The 10,507-nt window shown below is 41.4% G+C and overlaps 1 protein-coding gene across 1 annotated transcript; it reads right to left on the reverse strand.

The window, feature by feature from the left end:
- Positions 1-6,568: 6,568 nt before the first annotated feature.
- LOC138796595 (uncharacterized) lies at positions 6,569-9,678 on the reverse strand. The gene is made up of 2 exons (XM_069976205.1): positions 9,237-9,678; positions 6,569-8,454 (listed from the first exon to the last, which is right to left on the reverse strand). The coding sequence occupies exon 2, from the start codon at positions 7,970-7,972 to the stop codon at positions 6,569-6,571; it is 1,404 nt and encodes a 467-aa protein (XP_069832306.1). The 5' UTR covers positions 7,973-8,454; positions 9,237-9,678.
- Positions 9,679-10,507: the final 829 nt, after the last annotated feature.

Raw genomic sequence — 10,507 nt, forward strand, 5'->3', positions numbered from 1 at the left:
ACATTACAAAGTTGTATAACTTTGTAATGTGTGTTATTCTGTGAATAATTTTTTATCGCCGGACAACCCCTTTAAAGGGTTAAAAGCCATCACATAATATAAAAGTTATACATGTATATATCGTTGTAATCGTAACGACTTGAGGAACATGCATAACAAGTCAGTTTTACCATAGGGCGAACAGCGTAAATGCAAAACTCCCCGAAATCAAAACAAATTCGGTTTTTTTTTCAATTTGACAGCGCAAATGATTTTTTTCCGGTTTCGCAGCATATTTTATGGAAAAATAATGCCTGTCATTGCAAAGTACAATTGGTTTCGCAAAAAATAAGCGCTCATATAAGTCTCTAGGTGAAAAAATTCAAGCGCTATGGGCTTTTAAACATAAAATGGAAAAAGCAAAAGTGCAAAAACGAAAATTGGCTTTGACCTTAAGGGGTTAATAAATTTCACTTAGGGTCTGTTCGAACTACGGAAAACAGGCAGAAATTCCGAGCGGAACCCACACCCAGAAGACCGCCTGCTATCTGTTTTAATGGGATGCCTTGTACCTCTCCGCTTAAAGAATTGACAATTGAGATATATATTTATATATATATCTATATTTCTATCTATGTATATATATATATATATATATATATATTTGCCCGATATAAATAATTAAATATATATACAGATGTAGCCCGTGTTAACAATGACGCGTTTAACTCGACATTCTTATTGACTTAAACCAGCTCCCTTACACAATTGTTGTTAACCATGGCTATATCTGTGTGTGTGTGTGTGTGTGTATATATATACACACATATATACACACACACATATATATATATACACACACACACACACACACACATATATATATATATATATATATATATATATATACTGTATTTTCCGGCGTATAAGGCGACTGGGCCTTAAGACAACCCCTGACTTTTAAGAAGATTGTCAGGGGTTTGCCTTATACACCGCAAAATGTTAACCCCTGCCTGACCGATCAGGCAGGTGTTAACTGCAGCAAAATAAAAAAAAATAAAAAAAAAAACAGTTAACTCACCTGGGGCCCGTTTCAGGCACAGGCAGTGTGATATACACTGCCTACGCTGGAGATCCCCGAAGCTCTGCCGGGCAGCTGAGCATCTCATCGGAGAAGCTCAGAGACGCTTGGCTGCTGGGAGAGCTTCGGGAGAATGACTGAGGCTTCAGGAACTTCCGGCGCAACTGTCATTCTCCCAAACCTGTCTCGGCAGCTGAGCGTCTCCGGCTGGGAACATGACAGATGACACGGGGAATGCTGGGAACGAGCCCCAGGTAAGTAACCCCCGACTTCTAAGAAGATTTTTTGGGGTTAAAAAGTCGTCTTATACACCGGAAAATATGAAATAATTCGGGAAGGGGGGGGGTTAATTAGGGGGGACCCTATGCGGGTTTTTTTAAAATAAATAAATAATTTTTAAAAAACGCATAGGGTCCCCCCTATTTTTATAACCAGCCGGGTTAAAAACCAAACGACAGCAGCCTGGTAACACCAGGGTGGGAAGAGCCATTGGTTTAGGCCCTCCCCAGCCTAAATCTTACCAGCCTGCTGCCGCCCGGTCCAGGAGCGCCAATTTTGACGCTCCGGGACCACTGGCACCCGGCTCTTCCCAGTACCCCTGGTGGCATTGGGTACTGAGGTAATAATGGGGGGTTAGTGTTAGCCATTTTATACCGGCTAACACTAGGCCCTGACTTAGTAATGGATTCCGTCTATTAGACGGCTTCCACTACTAAGTCTATAAAGTAAAGAAATAAAGACAAGACACAAGTTAAAAAAAAAATTTATTCAAATAAAAACACCCCCACACCCCTCATTGACCATTTTATAAAAAAAAAAAAAACAACAACAAACAACCGCTGGTCATCGACGTAGTCCACCGAATCCGACGTAATCCCCAGGATACCGATATCTGAAAAACTAAAAGGGAGAAACACACAAAAAACACACAAACAGGAGCACAACACCCATCATTGTGAGCGGTGTTGTGCACCTTACAGTATGCAGCATCTTTACAGATCACTGCTTACAGTCTGGCCCCCAAGGGGTTAAGGGAGGATGTATTGCATCCCCCTTAACCCCTTGGGGGCCAGACTGATGTCAGACTGCACCCATCCCAGCAAGGAAGGGGTTAAGTGACCCCCCTTCCTTGCTGGGAGGGGTGCAGTGCTGGGGAGGGGGTGGGGAGAGCTCTATACTCACCCCGATGTTGTCTCTTCGCTGGTCCGCAGCACAATGAAGTCACTGTGCTGCGGACCCGCTAATTATATGTGCGCTTAGCCGATCAGCCAATCAGCTGAGCGCACATATAATTCTAAATGTTTCTTCTAATGATGCTATTGTGATAACATAATTAGAAGAAACATTTGATGTTTTAATTAAAGTAAAGTGATGATTAGTACAGAAAGCTCTATTGCCAGCAATATGAATTAACGGCTTACTGGAGCTTCCTGTACTAATTAATATTTAATTAATAAAACACATTTTCGTTGAAATAAAATCAGTTTCGTTGTTCAATAATTTAATTTAAACGAATCCATCATTGTGCAATTAAATATACTGTCAAAAAATAAATATATATATAAATATACATTTATTTATATATATATTTATTTTAACAGTATATTTAATTGCACAATGATGGATTCGTTAGAATTAAATTATTGAACAACGAAAGGGACTTTATTACAAAGAAAATGTGTTTTATTAATTTAATATATTAACTATTAGAGGCATCGGCATTCGGCATCATTGCCGGCTATTTTTGCAGTACTCCGTACGGACCGCCTGTCAATGCCGCATTTCCAGCCGCAAACAATGGTCTTGTTCATTTTTTACGGGTCCGTTTACGATCGGGGCGTAGATTTATACATAGTGTGCACTGTGCAGCCGTATATCGTATACTTTCCAGCGTACGCATGAACCACCAAAAATACCGCCGCACAATTACAGCCGCAAATACAGCTGCACAGTTACATAGTGTGAACCTAGCCTGGAACTGCAGATCCCCATAATGCAGTAGTGTAGTACAACAGGCTAGAATAGAGAAGCAGAAAAGCTGTCAGAGGTCACATGACAGCAATGGGGAAGGGGTGTTTGTTCAGCATGGGAATATGTGGGCACAGTATAGCAGCACTCTCTGTCCGAGACAGGGGTTACAGCTATGAAGAGATTACCTACACAGTCCTGTCCCCGGATGCAAGCCCCAGCCTGAAGTGGATCTGCTATTATTTGGAAGGTGAGGGAGACTTCCTAGGTCAGAGTACAGTGCTGTAGCCCCCGCTATGCAGACCATGCCCCTCCCCAACTCAGGCTCCCACCCAGTACAGGGAGCTCTTAAACCAAAGCGATGCTCTTAAACCAAGTCACAATTTTGGAAAACTGTGAGCTCTTAAACCAAAACGCTCTTAAACCAAGTTACTCTTAAACCAAGGTACCACTATATATATATATATATATATATATATATATATATATATATATAAAATAGTATTATAGCAAAAGTTTTAGAAAGGTGTGAAAAGGCTCCAATTTTTTTATGCCACAGCAGAACAACAACGCCAAACATACAGCCAATGTCATTAACAATTATCTTCACTGTAAAGACCTGGATGTTATGATATGACCCATTTTTTTATTTTTAAACATGTTATATTAATTTTGGGTAGGAAACACACAAGGTATGACATAGATGGTACATTGGATATATGCAAAGCCATGGAAATGAGCATTTCTATTACAGTGCATACAATGCATATATGATATGGCCCTGATCTCAACATCATCCAGTATGGAGAAGAAACAAAAGGATCTGAGCAACCCAATAGCCACAGAAGATTCGTGGTTAGTTCTCCAAGATGTTTGGAACGACATCCCAACAGAAAACCTCTCCTGCTCTGGACAGGTCCTGTCTCGGACAGAGGTGGCAGCAGAGAGCACTGTGTCAGACTGCAAAGAATACAGCATTTCCTGCAGGGCATATAGCAGCTGATAAGTAGTGGACGACTATTTTTAAATATATATAGTTATGTATAATTTTCTCAATCAGTTGAAAAAACTGTGTGGATTATCACTTAAAAAAAAACCTCTAGGTTTCTACCACAAATATTTGAACAGCTTCCCAATTTTCATATTTAGCCTCTGTATACAACTGTAATGAATTTGAAATAAAAATAAAGCCATCAATATGAAATTGAAAAGATTGAGTTCTGGACGTAACTTCCGGGTAAATTTTCGTTCAAACTTCGAGGTATTATTGTACTTTAAAAAAAAAAAAATCTAAATGAAGTTGTTTCTTACAGGTAAAAGTACTTATCAGGATAATTATTTTTACATGAATATGAATCATTATTAGTACAGTATATTAAAATTCTGTACAAAATTTACTTTCGGGATAGATATTCACGGCATACATTTTTTTTACAAACTCTTTAATCTCTGTGGCAACAATTTTAAACTCGAAGGTTTCCGTCACTTGCATACATGTACCATTTCAGCTGCACACCACAGTCGAGACAGAAACATGAACTCTCCACTATCTTGGTGTTGACGTTGGCACATCTGAAACCAAGGAACTTGAACAGAAAGTCTAATATTTGAACTTTTCACTGTTTTTTAATATTAATGCACAGTGGTGGATTTATCTTTGTAAGTACAACCTAGACCTGTGGTAGAAGACTTGCCTTAACCACATGTTCCTGAGATAGCTAAAGAACGTATGTACACACTATACATATATAGCGTATACTCAGACACATGCACAAATTAAATGATTCGGTTCAAATAGTTACTTTTCTAATAACAAAAAGAATTTAAGTTTTAAAGAACTTCAAGTTAAACCTATGTGTGGCAGATTTTCAAAGTATAAATGTCTTCAAGGGCAATATATAGGTCTTTTCTTCTGCAGACTCTCAGCCCTGTGTCTTAACAACTGACTATTCTTACACAGTGTGAGAAGAGCTGTAGAGGCGAGACCATGAAGTCAGCACTGTGAGTGGAGGGAGAACTGCTTAGATCAGCATCTTCTCCCTGCACACTAACCAGCCACTAGGGGGGGCATCTTAAACACTAATTCATACATCTACCATTGAGCTCTGTGATGGCAGTATGAATGTACTCAGGATTTTCTCCCTACTGAACAATAAATCTTTCTCATGTCCAGGGACAGGCTGGCCCAGAGAGGCATGTGCCATCCTCTACCCTAGGCCGGCCCACTCCTGGAAATTAGATTTTTATTTTTTTTTTTACCATTAGGGAGTGCTCTCCGTGTAGTAGATGTTTTAAGGTGTCTGGGTATGAAGAAGGGGCCCTCCTGGGGATTTAGCAGGGTGGCTTTTGGTTTACTTTGTTAAGCATCTGTGTATCACAATGCCTGCACCAGAAGCTTTCAGAATAGCTGTGAGTAGAATGATGTGAGAGGTAAATCTCACTCTCTCTCACATGAGGTCCTAATACTATACAGAGGCACAAAGTGGTCTATTATATAGAGGAACAGCGGGGGCCTATGCTACACAAGGGCATGGAGGGGGCCTATACTATATGGAGCCACAGTGGTGGTTTATACTATATAGGAGCACAAAGGGGAGCCTAATACTATATAGGGGTGCAGAGGAAGGTACCTAATACTATAAGGGGACACAGAAAGGGTTTATAGTATGTTTTTGAGCAAGCACGGTCGCTACAAGAGCAAACTGTACTTTACTAAGAAATGTTTATTACGAACTTTCCAAAAAGTTTGATTCGTTATTAATCTGAACTTTATAAAAAGTTTGTATGAACCAGTTCCAAAATGGCATCCGCACATGTCACAGTACAGTTAAGTGAAAGGGTGGTGGGTACAAGGGATTATACGTAATCCCAGACCAGCAGACTAGCTTTCAGGAATGTCCAGACACTCAACGGCAACACCCGTCAGGGTTCACCAGTATCTATTATGCTGCGTTTACACAGAGCGATAATTCGCCCGATCATACGATTAACGATCTCGAAGTAACGATTTTTTTTTTTTAATAACGATCAGCGTTTAGATGGAACGATATATCGTACGGAAAATTCAAAATTACTAACCTGGTAATTTCTTTTCTTTGAGCCCATGACGGCACCCCTGGAGAGGACCACCTCCTACTCCCATAGGACAGGAAACAGGATACAGGAAATCCCTGGATCATATAAAGAAGTAAACTCCCCTCCATCGCCAGTCTTTACCAAGGACCTAGGAGCGAAGCTCACAAGACACACACAAAAAAAAAATATATACAAAAAAAATCTCTTCTTTTTTTTTTTTTTTTTTTTTTTTTGTGTTTATAAAGAAGTTTACTTTTTCTATATCTATGTAATAAAATTATCACTACTATTATTATTATCCCTTTTTCTTTCCCTTTTTTTTTTTTTTTTTTTTTTTTTTGGGTGGGATTTAGGCGGGGTGCCGTCATGGGCTCAAAGAAAAGAAATTACCAGGTTAGTAATTTTGAATTTTCTCTTTTCGCCCTATGACGGCACCCCTGGAGAGTAGAATAGGAATATAACCGCCTAGGGAGGGACCACTGCCTGCAAAACACTACGTCCAAATGTTAAGTCTTCGGTGGAAGATAGTTGTAACCTGTAGTGTCTAAAAAATGTATGTGGAGTACTCCATGTGGCTGCCCTGCAGATCTGATCAATGGAAACCGCTGCCTTCTCAGCCCACGAAGTTGCCACAGCTCTAGTGGAATGTGCCCCGAATCCAACTGGTGGTGTCATGTTCCTGACTCTATAGCATTCTCCAACTGCCTGTTTAACCCATCTGGCTATTGTTTGTGTGGAAGCTGACTTGCCCTTGGTCTTACCCTGAAAGGATATAAGCAAGCTGTTACATAATCTCCAACTTTCTGTGACCTTTAGATAATGTAAGATAACTCTTCTAACATCCAGACTATGCAAACTTAATTCTTGATCGTTAGTTGGTGTGTTGTAAAATGATGGTAGTATCACCTCCTGAGATCTGTGGAAGTCCGTAACCACTTTTGGAAGAAAGGCTGGGTCAGGAGATAATACGACTCGGTCTTCTCTAATGGTCATGTAAGGAGTCTGTATAGAGAAGGCTCTAATTTCACTTACTCTACGGGCTGACGTTATTGCCAATAGAAAAGCCAGTTTATAAGACAGGAATTTAATACTGCAGTCTGCTAAAGGTTCAAAGGGATTAGCAGTAAGTCCGTTCAAGACAAGGTTCAGATCCCAAGGCGGAACCCTAGACCTGATCGTGGGACACAATCTGGAGGTTGCTTTTACAAATCTTTTAATCCACTGATGTTCAGCTAGTTTATAGTCATAGAGTGCACTGAGGGCGGAGATCTGTACCTTGATGGTGCTAGGCCTGAGGTGCTTGTTTAGACCCTCTTGTAAGAATTGTAAGATTAAAGGAATGTCAGGAGGAGCTAGGACATTAACAGGTTTATTTACAAATTTACAAAATGCTATCCATGTACGTAGATATATAGTAGAGGTAACTTTCTTTCTACTGGCTAGCAACGTGGTGATTACTTCGGATGAAAGGCCTCTGTCTATCAACAATTGCCTCTCAACAGCCATGCCGTCAGGTGAAGGTTTTGAACCTGAGGGTGAAATACTGGGCCCTGGGCGAGGAGATCTGCCCTGTCCGGAAGAATCCATGGGTCTGTCAGAGACATCTTCCTGAGCCAAGTAAACCACACCCTTCTTGGCCAAAAGGGCGCTATTAGAATTATGTGGGCCCTGTCCTGCCTGATCTTTCTGACTACTCTTGGGATTAGTCTGATGGGTGGGAATGCGTACAGTAGGCCTTTGTCCCAAGGTTGGGCTAGTGCATCTAGAGCCCTGGGCTTGTCTGCAGGACATAGGGAAAAGAACTCTTGGGTCTTTCTGTTCTTCCGCGATGCGAAGAGGTCTATCTCCGGTGATCCCCACCTTCTGCATATTTGTAGAAATACCTCCTGGCAAAGCTCCCAATCCCCCTGGTTTAGGGAGTGTCTGCTTAGAAAATCTGCCTTCACATTGTCTACCCCCTTCAGGTGAAGTGCCGAGAGGGACAGACAATGTGACTGTACTAGCCTGAACATGAAGTGGGCAACTCTCATAAGTTGTACTGATCTTGTGCCTCCTTGGTGGTTGATGTACGCCACTGCCGATCTGTTGTCTGTTAGTATTCTCACGTTTCTGTCTTTTATTAACGGAAGAGCCTGGGACAAGGAGAAGAATATTGCTCTCAATTCTCTCACGTTTTGTGGGTCCCTGGCCTCCTCTGGGGACCACAGGCCCTGGAATACTTGTGTGTCTGTATGGGCTCCCCACCCCCTGGGACTGGCATCTGTGGTGATGGTCAAAATGTTGTCCAGAATCCAAGGAAGTCCCTTGGATAGATGCTCCCTTTCCTTCCACCAAGAGAGAGATCTGAGAGTCTGTGGAGATAGAGTGAAACAAGAATCAAGAGACTCAGAGGCACCGTCCCATTCACCAAGAATCTGTGATTGTAACACCCTAGAGTGGTACTGTGCCCAGGGAACCGCTGGAATGCAGGAAGTAAATAGACCCAACACCGACATAGCCTTCCTAAATGTAGTAATGGGATTATCAAAAAGCTCCTGTGTTCTGGAAAGAACATTTGAAATCTTGCTATCTGGTAAGAAAGATCTCTTAGCTCTCGAATCCAGACATATTCCCAGGAACTGACAACATTGAGAGGGGATCTTATTGGATTTTTCCTCGTTAATCTCCCAACCTAATTTAGACAGGATGTCTTCTACTATTTTGATCTGGCTCTGAAGAGAGATTACTGAGTCGCCGACCAGTAAAAAATCATCCAAATAAGGAATGATAATTATATCCTTTTCTCTGATATGTGCCATAACCTCTGACATCACTTTAGTGAAAACTCTAGGTGCCTGTGAAATGCCAAAAGGTAAGGCCTGGTACTGGAAATGACAAACTGAGTCGTTAAGTTTGACTGCTACCCTCAGGAATCTTTGATGGTTCTGGTGGATGGGGACGTGATAGTATGCATCCCTTAAATCTAAAGTGGCCATAAAACAATCCTGTGAAAGATTCAAAATGGCTGAAGAAACTGACTCCATCCTAAACCTTTCGTAGGCTAAAACCCTGTTAAGAGGTTTAAGATTGATAATGGTTCTAAAAGAACCATTGGGTTTCCTTACCAAAAACAGAGTAGAGTAAAAACCCTTACCACACTCTGTCTCCGGAACGGGAACCAAAACCTTCTTCCTGAGTAAGGACTGTACTTCCGTAGAAAGTGCTGTCTGCTTTATGGGATCGGATGATAAATCCGTAATGACGAATCTTTCCCCTGGGGAGGACACAAAAGAAATTTTTAAACCGTGCTTTATTGTATCCAATACAAAGGAGCTATTGGAAATACCACACCACTGTGACCAAAAAAGAGAGAGGCGACCTCCCACAGGGACCTGGCGTCATTGAGCAGGTTTTTTGGTATTGTCAGAACCCTTAAAGAGGAACCCCTTGGATTTCTTGGTGGGCCTCCATTCCTTCCTATTTGTATTAGGATTAGTATTCGTGTTAGGGGCTCTATGTGTGTTCCTACCTTTTCCCCTAAAAGGACGGCTAGACTGCTGCGGGATCAGAGGGAACCCCTTCTTTCTATCCGAAGCCTTCTCGAGAATGATATCTAAGGCTGGACCGAAAAGCAGGTTGCCTTCACAAGGGACTCCACATAATTTAGATTTAGAGGTGACGTCCCCCTTCCATTCTTTAAGCCACATGGATCTGCGGGCAGAGTTTGAGAGTGCTGCTGAACGAGCGGAGAGTCTAAGAGCATCCGCTGAAGCATCTGATATAAATGAGACAGCATTCTCTAAGGTCTCAAAGGGCTTGAGGAGCTCCTCCGCAGGAGTCCCCCTACTAATCATGTCTTTAAGTTCAGACATCCATACCCCTAGAGATCTAGAGACTGAGGTTGCTGCCACTAGAGGTTTAAACAAGGCAGTGGATGCTTCCCAGTCCTTCTTTAAATAAATCTCTGCACGTTTGTCCATAGGGTCTTTAAGAGTTGCACAGTCCTCAAAAGGTAGCGCATTAAGTTTTGTAATCTTGGCTACCGGAGGATCTATCTTTGGAGCAAAGCCCCAGGAGTTCGACTCCTCATGGTCAAAGGGGTACTTCCTTTTGAACTGAAAAAATAATTGAAAAATTAGTTGTTTAGTTATATATACTCTTCTATATTTTTACCTGTTTATCCAAGAAAACAGAAAAAAACACTCACAGCAGCTGGAACAAAAAACTTTCTATCCGGATTGGACCATTCGTGTTTAATCAAGGCCTTAATGTTTTGGTGAATGGGAAAGACCAATCGTTTCTTAGGTGCTAGCCCACCAAACATACGGTCCTGTATAGTATTAGATTCTGGAACCTCTTCTATACCCATAGTCTCCCTTACTGCTTTAATTAGTGATTCTATATAGTCAGCAGAAGGTAATGGTG

This window comes from Dendropsophus ebraccatus, chromosome 7 (assembly GCF_027789765.1).
Source record: "Dendropsophus ebraccatus isolate aDenEbr1 chromosome 7, aDenEbr1.pat, whole genome shotgun sequence".
Taxonomy (NCBI): domain Eukaryota; kingdom Metazoa; phylum Chordata; class Amphibia; order Anura; family Hylidae; genus Dendropsophus; species Dendropsophus ebraccatus.